This window comes from Cotesia glomerata, linkage group LG4 (assembly GCF_020080835.1).
Source record: "Cotesia glomerata isolate CgM1 linkage group LG4, MPM_Cglom_v2.3, whole genome shotgun sequence".
Taxonomy (NCBI): Eukaryota; Metazoa; Arthropoda; class Insecta; order Hymenoptera; family Braconidae; genus Cotesia; species Cotesia glomerata.
In genome coordinates this window covers 25062747-25089151 of record NC_058161.1, presented here as the reverse complement: position 1 = coordinate 25089151, position 26405 = coordinate 25062747, and the positions used below count along the sequence as shown (strand labels likewise).

At 34.9% G+C, this 26405-nt stretch overlaps 2 protein-coding genes and 1 long non-coding RNA gene across 3 annotated transcripts; all 3 read left to right on the top strand.

Annotated features, from left to right (window-relative positions):
• The first annotated feature begins 276 nt into the window (after window positions 1–276).
• Window positions 277–1896, top strand: LOC123264010. The gene is made up of 6 exons (XM_044727057.1): window positions 277–295; window positions 347–591; window positions 712–766; window positions 829–926; window positions 1018–1243; window positions 1692–1896. Exons 1-6 carry the CDS (start codon window positions 277–279, stop codon window positions 1739–1741), a joined length of 693 nt encoding a protein of 230 aa, XP_044582992.1. The 3' UTR covers window positions 1742–1896.
• A 15254-nt stretch (window positions 1897–17150) lies between these two features.
• On the top strand, window positions 17151–17826 carry LOC123263237. Its single transcript, XM_044725840.1, has 3 exons — window positions 17151–17360; window positions 17492–17632; window positions 17704–17826. Exons 1-3 carry the CDS (start codon window positions 17166–17168, stop codon window positions 17761–17763), a joined length of 396 nt encoding a protein of 131 aa, XP_044581775.1. The 5' UTR covers window positions 17151–17165; the 3' UTR covers window positions 17764–17826.
• A 5485-nt stretch (window positions 17827–23311) lies between these two features.
• On the top strand, window positions 23312–26198 carry LOC123263240. The gene is made up of 4 exons (XR_006509131.1): window positions 23312–23508; window positions 23598–23726; window positions 23798–23924; window positions 26019–26198. It is a non-coding gene; the product is annotated as an uncharacterized LOC123263240 (long non-coding RNA).
• Window positions 26199–26405: the final 207 nt, after the last annotated feature.

Sequence of the window (26405 nt, the reverse complement as noted above, 5' to 3'; positions counted from 1 at the left end):
TATTTAACGGTTCAGACATGAACAGGCATGGACAGGTCTGATCAGATCTGATCAGGTCTGAGCGTATTAAATGCTTCAGACATGAACAGGCATGATCAGGTCTGAGCATATTTAACGGTTCAGACATGAACAGGCACGGACAGGTCTGATCAGGTCTGATCATACATGAACAGGCCTGATCAGGTCGGATTTCAGGCCTGATCAGATATGAACAGGTCTGATCAGTCCTGATCATTTTTTCCCGGGATGCCATGGTCATTGATGTCTCTAGTAAGAATGTTTCTTATGATATTAGGTATTAATTTTTGTGGAATGAATTTTTTAATATTTCCTTTAATTGTTACAGAATCTGTAGAGACATTAGAAAAAAGATTGAATGCGCTTGAGGGTGTTAAATCTCCTGGTCCGTCAGTGAAACCAGTTGAAGTTATAAATGATAGCTCCAGCGATAATGATATTAAAGAAATTGAGAAAGAAAAGGACGGAGAAGTGGACAGTACAAAAAAGAAGTTGCGTTTTTCTATAACTGGTGATGAAAAAGATTTAAACGATGTGGTAGTGCTCTCTATCACAAAGAATCTCAAAAATCCTGTAAGTACACTCAATTTATATGATAAAATATTGTATAAATTACATACGTATACCCAGAATGTTACTAATTAAGATTCATTTGTCGCTTAAGTTAATTCTGCTATTTATTTAACTATACAGACACTGATGTCTAAGGCTGAGCATGGTCATTCAAGTAAAGATAATTTGATGAGCGGTAAGTATCTAAATTTATAAATTTTCACTTTATAATACTAATAATATTTTGATTTTTTTCAGAAGAATCTCAAAGAAATAAACGCCCAGTCATTTCACCTCATACCTGTGATATAGACCCGAAGAAACAGAAACGAAAACAAAGCAAATCACCAAAACTGGTACGTTTGTATATAAAATTATATTTTTTTACAATAAAATTATGTTAAAAATAATTAATCTTAGAATAAATGAATTTTTGTATTAATATAGAAAGAACTTGGTCATCAAGGACCGGGAGTATGGATCAGTAGAGAGCAGTTGAATGATGCTAAAAGTAAGCCTTCTTTTGCACCTATGAATACGTCGTTACTGGCATCAGTTTTCCCGAAAGAAATACTTTTGAAAAGTAATTACAAAGGAGGCGCCTCTAAAAATACTGAAAAAAAAGAGGTGAATTATGGTGCACTTGACGATAATCTTCTGAGACTGATTAAAGGTACCGTATAATTTTTTGATAAAAATATTTATTTATTTTTCAATATAAACGTTGTTATCTGATTAATTGAAAAACCTTGGATCAGCTGTTTTGATTTTATTATTTGGAAATTTATAATTGAAAATTATATTTTTAATTAAATCAGTTTCAACTGCACATTCGATATAAACCAAATTTTAATAGAATAGCTGAATTAATAACTTAATATTTTATGTTTAATTGATAAGGTAAAATAAAAGAGACTATAATTGAAATTAAAAGTAAATTAAGTCTTCACTAATGTAATTCCTAATTTGAATGAATTTGATGAGTTTAAAGTTTCTTTGAGTAAACAATTTTTAATTTTTAAAACAATGATTGAAAAAATTTATTTAATATTTATTAAATATTAATGCCACTAAAATATTTGAAGTTTATATTTCTTCGCTAATCATTATATTTAATTTAGAAATTAAACACCACCGCAACACAGCTGCACGCTGCTTAATTTCAATCTAAACCATCGCTGAACACCGCCGCAACACAGCTGCACGCTGCTTGATGTTGTTCAAATCGTCGCCACAACATCGCCGCAACACCCCTGCAACACTGCTGTACCCCAATGCTAAAGCATAGCTACAATTTCACAAAAAATGGTATCATAATTAATTTATCACGCAAAAATTAATTAATAAATAACTTGAACATAAATTTTAATGTAAGACCCATTATTTAATCTCCTTTTATTCAAATGCCTAATACTCAACCCGTGAAAAAATTTTCTGATCAGACTATATCAGGCCTGATATAAACCGTCCATATCAGGCCTGATATGGAAATTGGCCATATCAGACTATATATGCCTTGATATAAGTATATCAGACTATGTACCCGCCCCGGTAAAAAAAATTATATATCATTATATTACATAATTATAAATGAAAAATGGCCCTATATAATTATGTATAATTAGGTATAATTATATATAATTATTCCCATAGGAAAAAAAAATCGGCGCGAGTGGGAATCGAACCGTGGACCTACCGCTTGAAAGACTAATTCACTACCCGTTTACCTAAGAGACTTACTTGGAGAACAAAGTTTATTATAACTACAAGTAATGCAAATCGTATACATGATCGATTCGTAGTGAACAAAATTTTTTATCTAATTTATTAATTATTAACTGTCAATATTTATATATAATAATGGTATCTAAGGTAAAAGCCCCAATATATGATCATGTACCATGATCATGTATGAGTGATCATATACTGGTACATGATCATATATTGGGGCTTTTACCTTATATGTAGATTGATAAAATTATCTATGTATAAATGAAATCGTAAAAATGATTCTACGATATATTGTTAAGATACTTCGTTGCTTTAGAATTTATAATTTCTTTGAAATTAAAAAAATAATCGAGGTAAAATCAGAATTGAAAGCTTAAATTTTTATGGAATTATTTGTTTAGTATATGGAACTATATACTGCTGGAGGGCCTGGCTAACAATTTTTGAACTTGACAAAACTAATAATTTTTGTGAAATTAAATTTTTTTTTAAGTTCCTATTATTTCATCCGAAAAATACTATATATTAAAAGATTGTTAATCATTGGAGTAACAGACTCTTAGATAGAAAAAGAGAATGTTTTATGGTAATCACAAAATACCCACTGGAGTAAAAAAAATTATATAGAATTCTATATGATTCATATATAATTTTATATGAATTATATATACATCTATATAATTATAAATGAATTACATATGCTTCTATATAATTGGATATGAATCATATATAATGATATATAGTTTTTTTTACTCGGATATGCCTTTATATGAGTACATAAGACTACTTATGTGCTGGTAAGGGTATGAGTATATCAGACTATATGAATCCATATGAGTATAGCAGACTATATGAATCCATACCAAGTTATATCAATCCTGATCAGGGATTTTTTATTCAAGTTTATCAAAGTAAATATAACTTTATAAGGTTATATCAGGGCATATCAGGACCTATTAAAAAATAATGTAAAGTTAAATATGAGCATATCAAGCTACATCAAGTCTGATATAGACATATCCAATTGATAAGGCTTGATCAGGCCTGATATGGCCAATTTTCTTATCAGGCCATATCAGGACATATAAAAAATTAAATATGGACATATCAGATCATATCAAGCCAGATATGAACATATCAAAAATTTTTATATGGCTTTATCAGCTCATATCAAGCCTGATCAGAATATTTTTTCACGGGAAACGAAAACAAATTTTTAAATCAGGCCAAAGTACCGCGAAATTATTGATTCTTTTTAGTCGTATTATTGAAGTATATTTTTAATTTTGTCCCCTGTGTTGAACCTGAAGCGGCACGCCTATCGAAATACCCTGGAAAAATTTTATATAATGATTAAACTGCGATGGGATTCGAACCTGGGTCGTCTGCATGAAAGTCTCGAACATTACCAACTGCGCTGCAAGTTGTAGTTAACTAAAAGAATTTAGTTCAGCTATTTGAATGATGAACAAATATTTTATTTCAATGTATACCACCAAACGACGATAGTGCAGCGGTGTTTCGGCGGTGTCACGGCGGTGTTATAGTGGTGTTGCAGCGGTGTTGCGGCGGTCGATCGAAATTTCTTATTTTCTAGTAGAAAATAATAATTTAATAAATAAATTTTTTATCTCAGGAATGTGGACAACATAGGATCATAATAACAAATTACATTATTATTTCTGCGACGTTTCGGTCATTTATTTGACCTTCCTCAGGCATCATAATACGAATTCTAACAATCACTATCTTACATTGCACAGTTGCCTTAGTCATATAAATCTTTACAGAATTAATAAAACTGGTAAATTTATTAATTAATTACAAACTCCAGAAATTAAGTCAACACGACACTTATAAAAATTGTTAATTGCATTTTTATAAGTGTCATGTTGACTTTATTTCTGGAGTTTGTAATTAATTAATAAATTTACCAGTTTTATTGATTCTGTAAAGATTTATATGACTAAGGCAACTGTGCAATGTAAGATAGTGATTGTTAGAATTCGTATTATGATGCCAGAGGAAGGTCAAATAAATGACCGAAACGTCGCAGAAATAATAATGTAATTTGTTATTATGATCCTATCTTGTCCACATTCCTGAGATAAAAAATTTATTTATGATAACTATGGACGATAATATTAACTTTAATAATAATTTAATTTTTACTCGGGACAGTGCAGCCGTGTTGCGGAAGTGTTGGGGCAATCACAATTTTATTATTCTGTTAAAGATTTATTGCAGCTGTGTTTCGGCGGTGTTGCGGGATTGAAGAAGTATTTTAGAAATATTTATTATAGTGCAGCCGTGTTGCGATGGTGTTGCGGCAATTATAATTTTTTTATTTTATCACAGATTTGTTGCGGCTGTGATGCGGCACTGTTGCGGGCACTTAGACTCCGTACGGCGCTGTTGCGGCTATTTTATGTTTTTACTCGGGTAAAGAAAACGGGAGAAAGAAAAGATAATAAATAATAAAAGGAGGAAAAGGAGCAGATTAGGTAAACCACCAGTATTCCTTACAATTGTGGGGATTAACCAATTTGTCTTTTTGTGGGACTGAAGTGCAGTATTGTATGTCGGTATTTGATAATATTTTTGAGTCATAATTAATAGCTTTGGCGTTTGGGCCTCTTTTGACGTGGTATATTAACAGTATGAACTGAGGGTCTTGAATGAGACCTAGGCTGTCCAGGTATGTGAATATTTCGGGAGGTGTGTACCCCGATGTCATTGCTTGATTGAAGTATTGTGGTTGTGGGTAAAAGGGACCTGATATTAGACTATTTTCAGTAGAAGAGGATGCATTGGCAAAATGATTGTGGCAAAGACGGATAATGTGGTTGTCAATACGTCGAATGTTTGCCGTATTTAGGATAGTTAGGTTGTGATAGAATTTTATATAGTTTGATTCGGGTGTTTTGTGCATGTTCAGGCAGGCTCTTAAGCATTGCCTTTCAAATTTTCTTAATTTTTCCATTTCTTTAGGTGGAATATTAAACCAATAGGGCAGCCGTAGGTGAGATACCTAACGCCCTACGCCGTACGACCAATAGGTGATTCAACATCTTATTATTCTTATAAGCTAATTCTATGTGATGATTGAGCATTACGGCTTATTATTTATTATTTACATTATTTGTGCTATTTGATGCTGTTTTTTGATGGAAAATAACTAACGTTTACATTATTTATAATTTAGTGAATATTATAAAAATTAAAGTCTAACATATACTCATTCAAATATATTGATTTCGAAATGATCGTTTGAGCGTAATATTAAAATTTATAAAAGATAAATGATGCCTCGAATTTATTATTACAAATAAACAACCATAGACTAAAAATTAGTAAAAATAGATATAAAGGACGTTGTTGATTTTTGATACATCAGTCTCATTTTTGTAAAACTGAAAAGTATTGTTTTTAAAATTGGAAAACAGTGAAGTAGAATTACAATTCGTGTAATATAATTAAAATTGTCTGGTAACATTACATTGCACTGTGTAACTTTACAATAAAAATTGTAAAAATAAAAAAAAAGCTTTTTAAATTTTTTATGAGATTATTGTAATATAAATTACAATATTTTTTGTGATTTTGCATACAGTTATCTTGAATCAGATCACAAATAATGTTTGCAAAATTAAAAAGCTTCTTCTTAAAAATTGATGAACGGTTCTGTAATGTTACAATGCGTTTTGGGTTTATACAAAAAGATTGTAAAATTACAATACATCTTAGTAGATTTACTGACAGGTATTGGAAAATAACATGAATTGTATTTTATTTCGCATTGCTATACACTAATTTGTAATTTTACTTATTATTTGTTTTGTAATATGATATCAAAAAATTTTTAACAGTGTACATAAGATGTATGGGTGATTCTCTGTAAGAATGTTTTTTGCTGTTTCGGGCATTTTTTTATTAGAAAAATTGTTGTTTTGTAACAAAAAAAATTTATTACGAAAGTAAAAAAACATTTCTATTTCGCACATTGTAAACCAAAATGAAATTAATTTTGGTTTTTTTGCTATAAATTCGTAAACCATCGAAATAATAGTCCCCTGGGCTGTCCCTTTCCCAAAATTGAAACTTTGAGATGAAATTTTAAGTTATTCGTCCATAATATATAATTGTGTCCATAATGTTTATAAACTTAATTAGTTAACTAACAATCTTCTTCAATAAAAAGTACCGAAAATTAGTTTGTTTCATCAAATACATTAAACCAAAGTTTGTCCCAGGCATTTTAAGAACAGTCCCCTGCCAGAAGTTCAGAGCCAAAAAAAAAAAAATCCAGCGTGCTATTTTATGTTCCGTAAGGCTTATAAGTTATGACCAAGATTTGGGAACAGAGACAGCTGAGGAGTAGGGCGGAAAGGCGGTACAAGGAAGGGAGCGACAGCGGCTACCTACTCGACGGTCCAATTCTCGTTTGATTTAATTTAATGTTGTTTATCGTTTAAAATAAACGTTTATAGTTATATTTTTGATCAGATAGGTATTATGATTATTATTACGGTTTACTTAGTTCAAATATTATTTAAACTATTAATTTACTTCGTTTCTTATATTAAATTACAAGTTATTTATTATTATTTGAAAAAAAAAGACAGAGTCTTAATTATAATTATGACCCAGATTTTACTTTTGTATCTGTGACGGGTGGGCCTACCCTCCCGTCAATATTATGATATTCTATATATATTTTCTATAAATCGATGGGCCAACTTGCCCACCTGAATTAGACACCGAATTTCCGTTGTATTTCTAGCCTGACTCTGGTTACCGAGAATCGCTGCTTGCACGTGTTGCTGAGGAGACGCTTTCTCATGGGAACCGAGCGAACAGGTACTCTAGCACAGGGAACCGCTTTCGGCGCCTTGATACCATTTTCTGCTGACTAGGGAACTTGACAATAACCACCTAGTTCCTCAGGGCGGAATAATCTGAGTTCAACCGCGGAATAATACAAGTTTCGCGCAGTGATACAGGTGTTTGGCGGCATCCGCGACCGAGGTTACATAAACCTGGGACCTTCAGGAGGAGCGGCCTCTAGTAATCAGTCAGTCGTTTAGTCTGTCCGAATCTATGTCGAGTCCGAGTTGTCTTGCATCGTGATTAATTGTCTCCTAAGACTCTCATTCTCGTTGCTGTCCCATCTCTCTCTCAGTTATAGAATCAAAAGTATTGCATCAAATGGATTATTGTACTGGATTAGATTTGCTTTCATAAATAGAATTAGTTTGTAAAAGAGACTCTCAGGGCCATTTCGGGCAACTCCCATGCTTTGGGGACGCCCAATAAACAATTAGTACCGTAATTCATGAGTATTCTTCATTCACTGCGCGACCCACCCTCTTATCAACATCTAAATATTTTTCAGTGAGACGCTGAGCTAGTCCGGAGGTCTGTTTACGTGACAGGTAAATAACCAGGTGTAGGCTCACACGTAACAGTATCTGAGTATTTTAGTTTATTTTTTTTATTATTACTTAAAAATTAATAGAAACAATTATTGTTATTAGTGCGGCGATTATTATTTAATTTTTGTATTTATTTAATAATTTTATATTATTGTTACCGAAGGTATGATTAAATTGTGAAAGAAATTAAAAGACTGGCAAAATTATTCTAAGTCCCGAGGACAATTTAGTATGGAAAATCAACGAATGGATATAAAATGAAAGAAATGACGATTATTATTTTTGTAAGAAATAAATTAGGTAAGCGAAGATTTTATAAGTTCCGAGGACAATTTAGTATGGAAAATCAACGAATGGATATATAATGAAGGAAATTGCGATTAAAATAATAAAGAATTGTGAATTTGACGAAACGAATGGATAGAGAATGAAGGAAATTGCGATTAAAATAATAAAGAATTGAGTTTCAAAAATAAAAACTTAGAATTTGGCGAGACAAATGGATAGAAAATGAAGGAAATTGCGATTAAAATAATAAATAATTATTTTTGAATGCTAGTTCGAGGACACCGGACAGGTGTCTAACACGACTCTTCCGGTTCGTTACAAGAGAGTTAGGGGAAAAATGATAAACGCCAAAATTTGGCTCGGAAAAGCAAGTCTTGTGACAGAGTGGTTATTTGTGGTGAATACTCTTCCAACAATAACACCTGGAGGGACATTACCTTGGTTTCGTCTAGAACATTGGTAAGTACCTTTGCACTCTTAACAAGATTTGACTTCCCTGGATTTTTGACCTTCTGTCAAAACTCCAGTAGGTGATCATACACCGAGTAGGTGGGTTGACAACCCCCCTTTTGACCCTGGAATTCGGCGAGCTTCAGATTCGAGCAAGGGGCGTTTGAGTCGCAGTATTGTTTCGTTGGTTTAATTATTTTAAACACCTCAAAAATTACCCGTTACAAATTTTTGGACATTTTACAAATTTGTAAACAATTGGGGGTTGTCAACAATATACAGAACTCAATTAAAATGTAAATACCCTATAGATAACTAAGTCTAAAGAAATAAATTCGAAAGTCAAATAGGTTATGCTAGAGACAAATTAAACAATTTATTTATCAAAATCAATTTAAATAAGTCAAAGAAACAAGATAACAAACAAAACAAATACACGTGGTACAATTTTTGGTTATATCAAACCCCAAAACGAAATCTAGATTAACGATTGTCGTTAGTCAAAAACGAAAATACAAAGGTATCGATCTCTTAAACAAATAATCCTACGTCGGTAGCCGCACACGTACCTTCGGTCGGTAATGAAGGCCCGATCAAAACTGGCCTTTACAAAATAACCATCCTCACACACACCCTCACACGTCGTGAGTGTCAAAATCGCGAACTAATCGTCAAAAACTGGTTACCCGCTTCCCCAGGAGACTAGCCGTCACCCCTGGGCCTAAACCGCTACCCCGAGAGCGAATGGAGAGTGTCCTCTTCGCCCCCACCTACTCGGTGTATGATCACCTACTGGAGTTTTGACAGAAGGTCAAAAATCCAGGGAAGTCAAATCTTGTTAAGAGTGCAAAGGTACTTACCAATGTTCTAGACGAAACCACGGTAATGTCCCTCCAGGTGTTATTGTTGGAAGAGTATTCACCACAAATAACCACTCTGTCACAAGACTTGCTTTTCCGAGCCAAATTTTGGCGTTTATCATTTTTCCCCTAACTCTCTTGTAACGAACCGGAAGAGTCGTGTTAGACACCTGTCCGGTGTCCTCGAACTAGCATTCAAAAATAATTATTTATTATTTTAATCGCAATTTCCTTCATTTTCTATCCATTTGTCTCGCCAAATTCTAAGTTTTTATTTTTGAAACTCAATTCTTTATTATTTTAATCGCAATTTCCTTCATTCTCTATCCATTCGTTTCGTCAAATTCACAATTCTTTATTATTTTAATCGCAATTTCCTTCATTATATATCCATTCGTTGATTTTCCATACTAAATTGTCCTCGGAACTTATAAAATCTTCGCTTACCTAATTTATTTCTTACAAAAATAATAATCGTCATTTCTTTCATTTTATATCCATTCGTTGATTTTCCATACTAAATTGTCCTCGGGACTTAGAATAATTTTGCCAGTCTTTTAATTTCTTTCACAATTTAATCATACCTTCGGTAACAATAATATAAAATTATTAAATAAATACAAAAATTAAATAATAATCGCCGCACTAATAACAATAATTGTTTCTATTAATTTTTAAGTAATAATAAAAAAAATAAACTAAAATACTCAGATACAAAAGTAAAATCTGGGTCATAATTATAATTAAGACTCTGTCTTTTTTTTTTTCAAATAATAATAAATAACTTGTAATTTAATATAAGAAACGAAGTAAATTAATAGTTTAAATAATATTTGAACTAAGTAAACCGTAATAATAATCATAATACCTATCTGATCAAAAATATAACTATAAACGTTTATTTTAAACGATAAACAACATTAAATTAAATCAAACGAGAATTGGACCGTCGAGTAGGTAGCCGCTGTCGCTCCCCTCCTTGTACCGCCTTCCCGCCCTACTCCTCAGCTGTCTCTGTTCCCAAATCTTGGTCATACCCCTCTTTCCTTGGAAAGAAAAGTGGTGAACTTCGTTTTCCACTTTTCTTTAGGTGAATTTACCCACCAGATCTTCTAGCCGCTGCTGCTCCCCTCCTTGTTCCGCCTTCCCACCCTACTCCTCAGCTGTCTCTGTTCCCAAATCTTGGTCATACCCCTCTTTCCTTGGAAAGAAAAGTGGTGAACTTCGTTTGCCACTTTTCTTTAGGTGAATTTACCCACCAGATCTTCTAGCCGCTGCTGGGTCGATTGTAACGTCGGTTTCAGCTGGTTTCTCGTCTGGGTGACTTTCCAGATGCGCTCGTGTTGGTCGTAGGCGCTGAAAGTGCGCTTGGTTCTCCTTCCTGGCAGGAACGGCCAGCTCTGCAGATTCTCCAAGGAGGCCAAGGACTCCTTCAATTTCTGCATCGGGTCTTTGGTCTTCTGGGGGCTGGTGAACAGGTCTCCAGGTTTTTTTGCAAAGGACTCTGGATAGTCCTCCAGTTCTGGGTATTCTGGCATCACCCAGCGAACTTCGGGTTTAACCCTCGTCGTGGCTGATGGAGCACGTACCACGGGTCAGTTGTTTGACTCTTGCGGCTTCTGTGGTGCTACCAGACGTATTTTATTCGAGAACACGGTGGTTTCCCGAATTTTCGGGCCTTCCCGTTGGGGATTGCGTTGTTGACATGGGCCCAGGCGGTTTACACTTTTCTTTTCCTTTACAGGTTCGGCAGCGGGTGCAACGGCATCAACAGGTTTCACTGGTTCAACGGCGGTTTCAGCAACAGGTTCAACAAGATCAGCAGGTGTGACAGGATCAACGACAGGTTCAACTAGCTCAGCAGGATCCTCAGTGGTAGGTACCACAAGTTCATCGGCTTCCATTGGCACACCAGTTTCAACATCAGGAACGACAACTGGTTGAACATCAGGTTCAACCAGTTCGGCGACTGGTTCAGCCAGTCCAGCGACTGGTTCACTGGCGTCAGCGATTGGCTTGGCAAATTCAACGACTGGTCCAGCACTCTCATTACTGGCAGGCTTCGTTGGCGTGGCGTTCGACTGGGGACTGCGTTTCTGACGTGGGCCCGGGTCGACAACGTCGGCGCCCTTGGTTTCAGGCCTTCTGGCCAGTTTTAGTAAGCTGGCCGTGACTGGCCTGATCCGCGTCTTGGGCCTCCTACGTTTAAACAGGTCGTGGTGGTTCTGTTTCACGTTTGCCTTGACTGCTGTGGTCGACTTGGCTGGCTTACGATTGGCTGGTCTTACGAAGCCGGGATTAGTCGGATCATAAGGTTCGTGGACAGCATTTTGGATGGGGCTCGAAGGTTTGGCTGCTTCTGGCAGGCGGTGAAGGACGATGTCCAATGGATTCCTCAGCATCTCTTCGAGCAACCATATTTCTTCTTCTTCCGTGTATTGAGGCTCCATCTTGTATGTCTAAATTTAAAGTATGATCAAAATAAAAGGCTCTACTAACATTCATGAGACCAGTTTTGACCCTTAATATTAAGTTTTTCTACTATTAAACAAAAAAAAGAAAACTTTGTATTTCGTTTGTCATGATTTTGTTTCATAACCCTGTATAGACATTTCGATTTAAGAAATTACGTGATTGGCTACTAGGTGATAAAATTTGAACAAAATTTTCAAAACTAAACCAGTCTAAATATGTCTAAACAAAAAATGTAACTTGACTCTAACAGTTTTCTGGGCGTTCCGCTTTCAACCCGGTTCTCCGGCGGCAGAGGCTAATTTTGCCTTTTTGGCCATAGCTCGGGTTACACGACGCGGTCCTAAGGTTTCATCTAAATCCGGTTCATGGTTTTCACGGTCAATTTGATCGCGTTCAGGTTTTTCAGGGTCAGGTTCCGGGGGATTTCCCTCATGGAAAGGTTTCAAGTCTTTAATGTGTGCGGTGAACGTTTTACCGTCTTTGCTAACCTCGTATACGGAAGGACCGACGATTTTAGTTACCGTAAAACCCGTCGCGTACTTCTCCGCAAGTTTAGCTGAAAAGTGGTCAATCGCCGAGGACAAATGGTGTTCCCTCTTGCTGACCAGGTCTCCAAGAGCTGGTTGCCAGGAACCACGTCTGCGATTGTAGTACTTGGCTTGTTTCCCATAGGCTTGGGCCAGATTAACCTTGACCAACTCAATGGTGTCTTCCAAGGTCTTGGCTGCTTGATGCGGATCATAAACCTCGCTTTTCCCTCGGTCGGCTCGTGCTCTTATTGACAAAGGAGGCAGGATTTCGCGGCCGTAATTCAAATACGCCGGAGAAAATTCTGTCGCGTCATGTTTCGCAGTGTTATAGGCGAAAGTGAACTCTGGAACTTGCTTATCCCAGTTTCGCTGGTTGGTTCCTACAAATTGGGCAATCATTGTTCCTATGACTCGGTTTGTTCTCTCGACTGGATTGCATTGAGGCGAATATGGTGGGGTTCGTACGTGATTTATCCCGAATTGTTGCAATAAGGAAGTGAACTCCTTGCTTATAAAAGGGGTACCATTTTCGGTAATTACCGTATCTACCCTGCCAAAACGCAGCAAGACTCTTTCTTTGAAAGCAGTCGCAATCACGGTGGCTGTCTGTCGCCGTAGCGGTTGGATTTCTATCCACTTAGAGAACTTGTCTTGGAAGACTACCAGGTAGCTCATTCCTCGCGAAGATCGAGGTTTGGGGCCTATTACGTCCGCAGATACGACGGACCAGGGCTTCGGGGCAGGGATTGTTCCCATTGGGGCCGACGGGGGTTGCTGTGAGGCCTTGAATGCCTGACATGTCCCGAACTGGCGCACATAGGATGTGATTTCTGCCCTCATACGTGGCCAATAATATTGGCTCGAAACACGAGCTATCGTCTTTGCGATGCCTAAATGGCCGGCTGAAGGAACGTCATGATTTTGCTGTAGGACTTTACTGACTCCTGCGACCGGAACACATAATTTCCAGACGTCGCCTCGATCAGTGTAGTCCAAACTGTGATAACGATGTCGGTATAACAGGCCTTGTTTCAAGCAGTACTCGGGATAACGCTGGGGGTCATTCTCGACTCCTTTGACGATTCTTTCGTACCACGTGTCCCCAAGCTCTAAGGCTTTTAGTACTAAATCGGTTTCTGGTTCGTGAGGATCTTCCTCAGCGGAATTTTCAGGGGTGCTTCGCGATAGGGCGTCCGCGACTTTATTCCACTTCCCTTTTCGGTACACGATGTCGAAATTGTACTGTTGCAAGTACAGGTTCCATCGAGCTACGCGTCCGCTTGGACTCTCTATCGATCGGAGCCATTTCAGTGACTGGTGATCCGTGATAACCGTGAACTCATACTCTTCGAGATATGGTCTCAGTTTCTGGATTGCCCAGACCACTGCGAGGCATTTCTTTTCGGTTACGCTATAGTTTCGTTCGGCTTTCGTCAGACCTCGGCTCGCATATGCAATGACCTTCTCTGCGCCATCATGGTCCTGCGCCATCATGGCCTTAACCTTGTCTGGGTCCGTTCGAATTCCCTGCTCGTCGATTACGTGGCCTAAGTACACAGTACTTTCCTTTAAGAAATGTGATTTCTCTGGATTCAATTTCAGGTTCGCCGCGCGAAGTCGAGTCATGACCTTTTTCAGGATTGACATGTGTTCGTCAAGGGTTTCGCTAACAACAATTATGTCGTCCAGGTACACTACTACGTGCGTTTCAAGATCCGCGCCTAAAACTTCGTACATTACGCGCTGGAACGTCGCAGGCGCTGAATGTAGACCAAAAGGCATTACTCGAAATTGAAACAGTCCACGTCCAGGAATCGTGAAAGCAGTTAACGGTTTGCTTTCTTCCTCTGGTGGTATCTGCCAGTAACCACTTTTCAAATCGATAGTGCTAATAAATTTAGCTTTCCTCAGTTTGTCCAATGATGCATTCACGTGTGGTATTGGAAATGCATCTTTCTCGGAGACGTCGTTTACTTTCCTAAAATCTACGCAGAACCGGTATTTCCGGTCCTTTTTCTTGACCAACACGACAGGAGAGTTCCACGGGCTGTTAGATGGTTCGATGATTCCATCTTTCAGCATTTTGTCAACTTCGTTATTCATAATTTGTTGCATTTTCGGGTTTTTCGGAAAGTAACGCGCCTTTACGGGTTCAGTTCCGGGTTTAATTTTAATTTTGTGCGTCGCACACCGGGTAGGGCCAACTATTTCTTCGTCTAGTTTGAGCCAGGTCTTAATTTCCTGTCGAGCAGTCTCCAGATCGTATTCCATATCCAACGCATTAAAGGATTCTGTCCTGCGTTGCAACTGATAACCTAATATCGTCAGGTTGTCAACGCCTAAAAGCATATCGTTTGTGTAGGTTGGCATGACGTGAAATGGTAGCTCGTAAGAGCGATTGTTTTCCCGGACATTGACCCAAACTGTACCAGATGACAGAATCACTTGATTCCCTAATGTCGATCCCCGTATCGGAGTGGGGTTATGTTTCGTGTGCAGTCTATTTTCGCGGATAAAGTCCCAGATTCGTTGGGAGACAATAGACGCGGTTGCACCAGTATCCATTAATGCATGGATTTTTATACCACCGAGTCCAATCTCGGCGAAGGGACGTTTCTCGCCGGGCTTCAGTGCTGTTGGCCGGAAGTGCTCGCCTGAGGCTCTGGATTGGTCGGGGCAGTGTTCTTTCCTTGTGGTGGTGCTCCCTGTGGGTTCACGGGCCGGTTTTGGGAGCGCGTGCCGGTTCTCGCGGCGTTTCCCTGGTATGGGCAGCAATCGCGAGAATACGTGTCCAGTTTTCCGCATCGCCTACAAAACTTTACCGCCCGATTCGTACACTGTTCTCTGGTGTGCCCCTTTTGGCGGCATCGCCAGCAACAATCACGCCAGTTATACTCAAAGATCTCTACGGGTGCCGATTCGATGGGTTTCGCGGGCTTTCGATTGAACGAGGTTTCCGGTTTCCGGGCTGTTTGTTTAATCTCTTTAACCGCGGGGGGTTTCTCTTGAGCATCGAGATGCTCGTACTCTCTTGCAAGCCGTAAAAGTCCTGGGACGTTAGCGAACTCTGTGCGCTTCATGTAACGTCGATATTCCGGTCTCATGTTATGATATAGCCAGGTAAGACGGGCCGAGTTTGACATCTAGCCATGTCTTCGCATCAAGGTTTGCAGTCTGGTTGCGTATTCCGCCGCAGACTCGGTTTCTCCCTGGACGCTGTTCCGGATCTGCTCTTCCAGCTCGAGTTCGAGACCCGGAGGTAGATAAAAAGATTTCAGGTCCGACACAAAATCTTCCCAAGAGACCCAATCTCTCTTGTTGTTACGATACCAGAGGAGAGCCTTTTCGCGCAACAATATTGGGATGCATGGCAGCAGGTGGTCCATCTCGAACCCATAACTTTCTGCCATTTCCTCCAGCCGTTCCAAAAAGTCTTGAACGTCGCGTTCCCCCTTGAACACGACGTTCCACTTCCGAACCAGATCCCTCCTGCGGAGTTCAGCGGAATCATCCCCAAGCACTGAGTGATGAGATTGGTCATGCCTGGGTGTTCCTTGGAACACGGGGCCTACTCTGGTCGGGCTCACTAGGTCAACCATGTGTTCCGACCGGCGGTTTCCGTCCCCGTCTCCTCGCCGCTCATTTTCCAAACTCGGAACACGATCATGATTGCTGCCGTGAGGGTTCATGCGGGCCTCTCGCTCCGCCTTTTTCCGCTGCTCGGCCTCATACCTCATTCGCGCTTCGTTCGCGTCGAGCTGAAGTTCGTAAACTCGTTGTTCCTCTTTTTCTCGCAAAAGTCGCGCCCTTATTTCCTGGCGCAATCGTTCGCGTAACTCCTTTTCGGCTTCTGCTTCGGCCTCGCGAGCTAACCTCTCCTGCTCTCTCTTTTCTTTTTCTGCCTCACGTGCTAACCGTACGCGTTCCTCCCGTTCTATCCTCTCCCTCTCAACCCGCTCCTTTTCTTCCGCCTCGATCCGCTCGCGTTCTTCCGCCTCGATCTCAGCTCGCAATCTTTTCTCCTGTGCCCGTCGTTGTCTGGCAGTCTGTGCCTCGGGTGACGCGTTATCGCCCTCTGGGTCCTCGTCTGAGGATAGCTCGTCATCATTCTCGGGATCTTCTTCCTCTGTCTCCACTGGAAGTTTGTCTAATTCGGCCTCGGATTGATCGAGGTCATATGGTCATATCGACCCGGACGACCCGCATTTGCCGCTCGCAATTTATTAAGTTCGGCTTTCAGTAGGAATCTAAGCTCCGGCAACGTCGCCTTTGGCTCGATTTCCACTCGAAATTTTTCAAGCTCGCTAATGACCGCGTCCTTTTTGAGCGACCATACCCATGTTTTTGTACCCGTTTTCTTACTCATCTTGGTGAGATAATAGGGAAAAACTAACTAAATTGAAAATCGCAGTACCCAAAATTCCCGCTACCACGAAACAAAATCACAAGTCCCTGTTCGAGCGCCAAAAATTTGTAACGGGTAATTTTTGAGATGTTTAAAATGAAGTGCTTTGTTTATATTTTGTTATTGATAATGTGATCCCCGTTTATGACCCTGGACTCCGGCGAGCAAATTTCGAGCTGGGGACTAATTAGATATTTATAATTTTGAAAACGTGGACGTTACAAAGGACCTTACTAGCCTTGAGTTAATAATCATAGAAATCATTCCCATAATTTTTGGAAAGGTTCTTATAAATTTTTCTCCGTGCACAACATATTTTTCATTATTTTAACCCCTTATGGTTCACTTCATTGTATTCTTTCTTCATTATTAAAAATTACATAAAAATATTTTTAATTATGATTAATATTTCCACTGGCTAATGTTTTTCCAGGACCCTGTCGACTATGCCAATATTATAAAAAGTACATATGAAATATGTCAAAACTTAAACGATTCATCAATTGCTGAACTGACCAACCAGTACAATAGTTCTCTATCCAGCGAAAAAAAAGAATTATTTACTCATTACGCTGATGTTGAATATTTAGCATGTGTCATGAAAAATCAGAAACTGGCAAATACTATGCAATAATGTTTCATGAAATATGATATGAAATCTAAAGTATTAAACTAATAATACAATATTGTTACTATTGTTACTAAATAAATAAATAAATAAATAAATATTACCATTTTTACTTTCAGTTCACGCTTCAGGATTTAAAAGTTCTCGTGGATTTAATTGTTAAATGTTCCGATTTGATGGACTCTAATTCAACGATAGTAAAGGATTCAGATGAATGGCTGCTTGGTCGCAATACATGTATTCTCAAAGGTTTCAAATCTGTAAGAATCTCATACTTATATATAACGATCTGTCTTGTTGCTTGCCAAGGTTAACGAACATTTTTTTACAGATAAAATCAGACAACTCAATAGACAAGGAAGTTCTCAAAAAATACCTGGCAGTTTACTAAGTACGGACAGAAAAACTTACTGATGTTGAAAATGCTTACAAATTTATTGATATTTGCGGTAACGAAAGTAAGTATTTGGTAGCACAGCGATACTTGTATAACCCTCAAACTTATACGAAGTTTTAGTACCACCACAATACGTATCAACTCCATTTTTAAACGGAATTCTTTAAATTTTAAAGTAAAAGGTTATGATAGAAGACACTGTAAACGTCATTTCAGAGAAAAAAAATACTATAACCTCTTTCAATTTATTACTATTTGCTACTAAAAATATTCTAATTATAACTTTTTAATAATCAATTAATAAAATAAATTTATAATATATTGAAATTAAAAAAACTATATTAATCTCGCTTGTCAAAGTTTATATGAGGAAAAAAATATTTATATGTATTACAATATTTTTATTTATAATAATATAATTTTTCATAATTATTGAATTTATTTTTGGATTAAAAATTAGAATGGAAGTAACAAAGTATCTAGATAGACTTTGAGTGATAATATAATATAGGTTAAAGGCACAAAGTCTATCCGAATTAGAGAAGTCACCGTTAAAGAACGTAAACATATGAGTGAGTAGATCTGCGGGAACTTTCTCACTGTACTAACTGTTGATTTGCTATAGTGTCGTACAGAAAATATAAGCCCAAAACCGATACTGAGTATTGTGATGATTCAGATACTCATATTAGTACCGCACGAATACGTATTCTTACAGTAGAAAAACCAACGCGTTAAAATAAAGTATGCGTATATGACTTATACTCCCGTAGTATTTTAAATAATATCTTGAAAGGTAGTAACTCTTAAAAAGTCGGCTCATAATGCAGTACCTAACCTTGCGCCGTAAAATAATTTTATGACTGACCGTCGATAAGGTAGGAACGTCGGAGTAAAAACTAGGCCACTTGACTGCCTGGGGTTTTATTTTGTATATTTTATATCTACAGACTCGGTAGAAGTCTGGCGCCAAGTACCGTTCAAACGCCAGCCTACCGAGTACTATACCGTAAGCAGAGCCTGATTTTAGGGTTAGAAAATTTTATATATTTATTATAATAATTATATTAAAAGTTATGTTTTTTAATAATAGACTACATCGTCATAAACTGTTAATCATTTACTTTTTATATACTTTTTAATTAATTCTATTTTTAATTAATAAATTTAAGCAGCACAAACTATAGCAACGTAAATTTTTAGTTTTAGAACTTTTTTCGGTGCAAAATCTGACATTCGTAGACTATAAAAAATGCTTATGTGCGGTAATTTCATAGGTAGACCGGAAACTCCAGTCTAAAATTGAGTTTTAATAGTTTCTATTTCTACATACTAGAGTGCGACGCGAGAAATTTTGTATACACTGTAGTAACTGAATAAGTAAACTTTAAGCGCCAAGTTTTAAAATGCCAGACGTAACTATGGAATAATCTGTTTCGGTCATTAAGGGCCAGTTTTTCCTATGCAGGATTAAAATTATATATATACTATATTATATATATATATTAAACTATATAAATTATATATATATATACTAATATTAAGTTTATTTTTTCAGAGGGCACCAGCGCTGACGACACAATTATTAAATTCTCGCAATGCGTTAAACAAAACCAAAATTCCATAGCGTAAAAACTGGCCGATCTACAAGTTATAAATCTGGAATATTTCCAAAATTTTAATCATCATAAATAATGCTCACAGATTTCTTAACAGTAAATATTCCAGTAACTGTTCCAAAAGCTCACGTAACTTAATAGTTTCATATTTATCCTAGTGTCTTAAAAGTTTTTAAAGTATAAAATTGTTATAATTACAAAATTAGATTTTTTAAGAGGTCATTCTGGTTTGTTGGAAACATTCTTCGATTTGTTGGAAAAATATTCATGCAAGTGTAATAAAATGTTGCAAAGTACGATAACATTTATTATTTGTTTTTTTTTTTACGACCTGAAAAACTTTATCAAATTCTTACTCATCGGAGCGTGTAAATTTTCCATTGGTGGAACGGAAAGAAATAGTGAGTTGGCTCAGATTGAGGAAGGTATTATAAAAACCCGTTGAGAAAGAAAAAATTTAAATAGAAAGGAAAATATAACTACTGTGAAGGTTTGAAATTTATTCAGAAATGGCGACTCTGTATTCGATTTTGTTGGCTTGGTTTCTTCTAGCTACCGTCACAAGCGCAGTAAGTAAATTATTTTAAAAATTTTTAGAATTATGATGTTATACTTAGTAACATGCAAAAAAATAATTTATATTAGGACTACATAAGACATATGGTAACATATGAATGTGGTGTAAGGATAACAAATCATGTGATAACAAAGTCTGGGGTATAATGAACAATTTATATTTTATAATAAAACAGTTTTGTAATCGCAGAATCTTTTGGTACAACAAAATATTTCAGAATTAACAAATCGATTTGCTGAAATATCAATATTGTTATGTCAGGATAGCAATAGCCCCGGGTCGAAAAATTTAAACTGATTTTAAGCTAAATGATCTGCATTTGAACTTATTGATCTGTATTTGAACTTTTAAAAACATTTTCATCTATATTTGATCTACTATTCAAATTATTTTTGATCTGTTTTAAGTCTAAATAACTTTTTAGTAAAATAATTGAGCAGCTATGAATATTTTATGCTGTTTTGTATCTAATGAGACTAAAAAGTTTTAAAAGTTTGATCGGTTTTTAGTCTAGTTAATTTGTAGATGAACTTTATGGATCGTTTTTAAATTTAATATGAAATCTTATACTGCTTTTGATCTACAATTTTCACTCTAAATGTTCAAAAGCCAAAAGTTGATTAAGATGGTGACTTATAATTTTTTGGACTCAAAAGTAACTCATTAAAAATTATAAGTCGCATTTATTTAAAAAAATAAATTAATTTATAATATATTCATGCGCTCTCTTATTTTATGAACTGAACGTCGATTATAACCTTACATCTATCATATTTATCTGTCATAGCTTAACATTTCATGGATTATAAAAGTTTCGTAACTGCGAATATTAGTTACAGTAATAACTAATAAATTTGTATTAACATACGTATATAAAATAGTTCTCATCGTTTGATTATGTATCTAAATCTAGAGTTTTCTATTTATCGTTATTAAAGACAATGTGAATACATCGACAAGATGACAAGATTAATGTTAAATTTCATACTTTCACGCATCATTTAATGAGCGGTATTCACTATTAGGTACTGCGAAGAATACATTGCACTATGAAATAGTGAATAGTCACTATTTCAATTTCAGAGAATGAAAAGCTGTGCCCTGTAGAGGATCTTCGAGGACATGAATAAAATAATAATAAATAAATAAATAAATAAATATTTTATTATTATTATTATTATTATTATTATTATTATTATTATTAATCTGGTGTCGATCAAAAACCAACTAAAAATTATGCAACGTTTTGGTCTGTTTTTGACCTTGATGCGATCAAAACCAGTTAAATGATTGTGACAAAAAAATTCTGATTTTGGTCTTGAAACGATAGAAAACAATTTTATTATAACATTAAAAATGATCTGAAATTGGTCTGAATTGGAGATAATACGGGCAAAAACAGATTAAATTCTTATATAAAATAGATACACATAATAAAATTAAATTGAATGAAAAATATTAAAAATTTTTATTAATCATAAAACAGACTAAATTTTTTGACCCGGGAGTATATTGTGTGACTAGGGATGAAACAAAACGATTTCAGACCAGAGTGAAGTTGCCTGCCCGAGCGAAGCGAGGGTTGGCATCACTCGGTCTGAAATCGTTTTTCATCCCGCTCCATACATTATATTTTTCATATAAGTTGCATTAAAAATGCTAGTTTCAATGTCTGGAGCCAACCAGAACTAGATAGTTTCAGACGAATAGCGAAAATACCATTTTATCATAAAACTTATAATAAAATAGAAAGTAATGGTTTATTTTTTATTAAACATTATTCGTAAATTGAAGAGTTTTCTTTTGTCATTCTTATTTATGCTTAGTAACGGAATTATAATATGTCAGTACGATTAAATAGTTAGAATGACAATTATAAAGGTACACTGATAGAAAATTTATGTTGACTCAAGAGATATTTTCTTGATCTAAGAATTTATTTTGGGAGACAAATGATTATTTTGCTTTAAGAATTTCTTGTCTTGATTTAGATTTTCTTGGCTTAAGAGCTATATTATGTTCAATCGATACATTTAAGTTTTTCAAACAAAATAACATTATCGTTTAAGAAACTCAAAATAATTCATCAAAGTACATTTCAAAAACTAAATAGTCTTTAATTGTTATACCAAATAAAAATTATTTATTGGAAATAAGTGAAGTAATTAATGACTCAAAAAAAAAGCCATTCTTAACACAAGTCGGTAACATCTTGAATCAATGTTATCGCCTATCTTGAACCAAGAGACAAAAATTCTTGAAAGAAATATATCTATATCTAGTTTCAAGAGTTCAAGTTTTGAAGAAAAAAAGTTTCTTGAATCAAGATTGTTTTTCTATAAGTGTATAAAACAAACAAACCATACTCTGATGCGATTGAAAATAAAGCTGCAACTTTATTTCGCGGACAGAAAATCGTCATTTTTGTCCGTCGGGAAGAAATGATTGATTCCTGCCCGGCAACCGTCGCATTGATCTGAAATTGTTTAGTTGCGGTTGGCTCAACAGGCATTGAAACTCGCATTTTCAATGCAGGTTATATGAAAAAAATTTTGTTGCTGGTTCACCATAAATCACTCAGTTGGTTAAACAAATGTTGCTGTTGAAATAACTAAATTATTTGCGACAAATAATTAATTATTTTGTTAGCTGAATTTTCTCAAAAACATTTTTCCAAGACAGTAACTAGATTTTCGAGCTCGTAGGTGGATTTTGAGATTCAAGAGCTACTAACTTCCCAATAGAAAAGTTTTTGAGCGTTTTTAACTTTAATTATAATTATATCGACAATTTTATAGAAAAGCTTCTTAGAATTTTACAACTATTTTTGCCAACAAAATCACTTTGTTACTACTACAAAATTAGCAGACTAATAGTCGCTAAATTATTTTGTAGTTCTAACAAAATGATTGTTGTTACACAGGAAAAAAGGTTCACTTGAGCCAAGAAAATATTTTTCTTCTTGATTATTTTCTTAAGCGAAAAAAAAATTTTTTTTTTGACACAAGAAATTTCACTTATTCCAACAAAATTAATTCTCTTGCTTTAAGAAATTCGTATCTTGATCCAAGAAAATTTATTTAACTCAAGAAAATCTTGTTGTTTTGAGGTAAATTTTCTTGTCTTGAGAAAATTTCTCTCTTACAACAAACTATTTTCTTATCACAACTCCACTAATGTTTATTGAGGGAACTATTTAATTTGCTTCAATCATATTTATTTGTTACGACAACATATTTTCTAGTTATATTTTATTATTTTTCCCCTTATGGTTCACTCCATTGCATTCTACATTTTTTGAAATTGCTTAAAAATATTTTTAATTATGATTAATATCTCCGCTGGCTTATGTTTTTCTAGGAACCTGTCAACCATAACGATCTTTTATTAGCTGCAAATGGAGAATGTGAATATTTAAACAATTCATCAAACGTTACACGGCAGAACCAGTACTATCGTTCTCTATCCCCTGACGAAAAAAAAATAGTAACTCATTACGATGTTAGTGAATATTTAGCATGTTTCATAAAAAAACTGAATTTGGTAAGTACTATACAATAATAATTCATGAAAAATGATATGAAATTGAAGATATTAAACTAATAATACAATATTACCATTACTATTTTCAGTTCACGCTTCAGGATTACAAAGTTTATATGGATGTAGTTCTTCATTGTTTAGAGATGAATGGCTCAAATTTAACGGTAACGGATCCAGTGCATCGCAGCAATGTTTGTATTCTGAAAGATTTGAATACCGTAAGAATCTCATACTTATATATAACAATCTGTCTTGATGCTTGCCAAAGTTGACGAACATTTTCTTACAGATAAAATCAGATAACTCAATAGACGCGGATCTTCTCAAAAAATACCTGGCAATTTTCATAACAGTGACGGATGAACTTTTCGATATTAATGAAGCATTGAAATACTTTAATAACTGCGTTAACGAAAGTGAGTATTCGGTAGAACAGCGATACTTGTATGACCCTAAAACTTATACGAAGTTTTAGTCCCACCGCAATATGCATCAGCTCCATTTTTAAACTGATTTCTTTAAATTTAAAAGTAAAAGGTTATGATAGAAGACACTGTAAACGTCATTTCAGAGAAAAAAAATACTATAACCTCTTTCAATTTATTACTATTTGCTACTAAAAATATTCTAATTATAACTTTTTAATAATCAATTAATAAAAAAAATTTATAATATATTGAAATTAAAAAAACTATATTAATCTCGCTTGTCAAAGTTTATATGAGGAAAAAAATATTTATATGTATTACAATATTTTTATTTATAATAATATAATTTTTTATAATTATTGAATTTATTTTTGGATTAAAAATTAGAATGGAAGTAACAAAGTATCTAGATAGACTTTGAGTGATAATATAATATAGGTTAAAGGCACAAAGTCTATCCGAATTAGAGATGTCACCGTTAAAGAACGTAAACATTATGAGTGAGTAGATCTGCGGGAACTTTCTCACTGTAGTAACTGTTGATTTGCTATAGTGTCGTACAGAAAATATAAGCCCAAAACCGATACTGAGTATTGTGATGATTCAGATACTCATATTAGTACCGCACGAATACGTATTCTTACAGTAGAAAAACCAACGCGTTAAAATAAAGTATGCGTACATAACATACTTCCATAGTATTTTAAATATCTTGAAAGATAGTAACTATTGAAATGTCGACTCATAATGTAGTACCTAACCTTGCGCCACAAAAATAATTTTATGACCGACCGCCGATAAGGTAGGAACTTTAGAGTAAAAACTAGGGCACTTGACTTCCTGGGGTTTTATTTTGTTTATTTTATAGCTTATTGCATATACTTTTTCTCAGTGTAACTTCTAAACTTGTTTTTGAATAATTTTTACATCGCTAGACAATTTAATGATAATGTAATAAAATAATGTAAATAAGAGGGGCATTCCATAGTGACTGGTGGGACATTTGACTCTGGAATTCCATCAATTATCAGATATAATTATGTGACTGAAACTTATACTATAGTAAAATTTATCTTATAATATAGAAAAATAACTAATTAACAACATCCCTTTGTCAAAAAGCTCGATTACGTTTTAAGTTTCTCGTAATTATCATTTGACTGAGTGTGACTTTTGGGACATTGAAAAATCCTTCTCTCTTACCGCGGTATACTTAAAGTCCAATTTCAGTTCGACCACTAAACTTTTAAAAAATACTTCCCTCTCAATACAAAATTTATCCTACAATCATTCAATATTATGAAGAATTAGACTGATTACCTAAGTAGAAACAATTAAAAAAATTTTTTTTATTGTGACTGGTGGGACAGGCATTTGTGACTGGTGGGACAAGTACAAAATGTCTACAATCAAGTTGTTTATTAAAAAGACTTTTATATTATTTCAACCTTAGAAACATTATTGTTTATATATTTAACTATAAATTATTTAGGATAATTGAAAAAAAATAATTAAAAAACACAAATAAAAGATTTAGCATGCTGACAACACGATCTTGATAAACTTAGGTGTTAATTAATACCGAACATAAAAAAATTTGTTCTTAAAACTATAATAATAAATATTTTAGTTAATAACAAACATAAAATAAATTTGTTTTTAAAACTATTAAAACAACATTTGTACCGGATACAAGTAAGTACGACTGAAAAGTTACTAGGATAGAAAAATCGATTTTCTTATTGATTAAAAAAACTTTTTTTTACAAATTAGTAAAATATAGACTTTCAATAATAAATAAGGACTAAATTAGAATGAATTAGAGAAATTTTTAAATTTCAGTCATTCTCCCATTTTCCATGGAATGCCCCAAGAGTAAATTACGAACTCATCAGAGTAAAAATCAATTAAATCCGATGCATTTTTTAAAAGTCGTAGCAGGTTACGTTAAAAATTGACCAACTAGCCTCGCTCTACTCTAACAATCTTTTTAATATATTGTTAATCAGAAGAATTTATTTAGTTAATTTGTATGATTAATAATTATGCCTACTATTACTAATATTAAGTTTATTTTTCCAGAGGGCAGCAGCGCTGAAGACACAATCTCAAAATTCTTGCAATGCATTGACCGAAACCGAAATACCATAGCGTAGAAACTGGTCGATCTACAAGTTATAAATCTGAAATATTTACAAAATTTTAAACATCATGAATAATATTCACGGACTATGTAAAATTATAAATAAATAATCTCAACAATTAGTTTGTTTTGTTTTTTAAAAGAGAAAAAAATATATTATTAATAAAATTTTCTCGATACAAGAACAAATATTGTCAGTAATTTTATTGAAAAGATATTGTACGCTTCATAGCGCGAAGCGCGTGAGGTTGTGCTTTATACTCGACTCGTCAAGGTCAAGCAATTTTGTGATCTTTAAATGCCTATATTACAACCAAATTACCCTT

Bases quoted from the DNA above. Each gene is read 5' to 3' on its own strand.
- LOC123264010 (XM_044727057.1), top strand. The intron at 592-711 runs GTAAGTACACTC...TTAACTATACAG, and splicing joins CAAAGAATCTCAAAAATCCT to ACACTGATGTCTAAGGCTGA. The intron at 767-828 runs GTAAGTATCTAA...GATTTTTTTCAG, and splicing joins TAAAGATAATTTGATGAGCG to AAGAATCTCAAAGAAATAAA.
- LOC123263237 (XM_044725840.1), top strand. From the start codon at position 17,166: ATGTTTTTCCAGGACCCTGTCGACTATGCCAATATTATAAAAAGTACA. The intron at 17,361-17,491 runs GCAAATACTATG...TTTTACTTTCAG, and splicing joins TCATGAAAAATCAGAAACTG to TTCACGCTTCAGGATTTAAA. The intron at 17,633-17,703 runs GTAAGAATCTCA...ATTTTTTTACAG, and splicing joins TTCTCAAAGGTTTCAAATCT to ATAAAATCAGACAACTCAAT.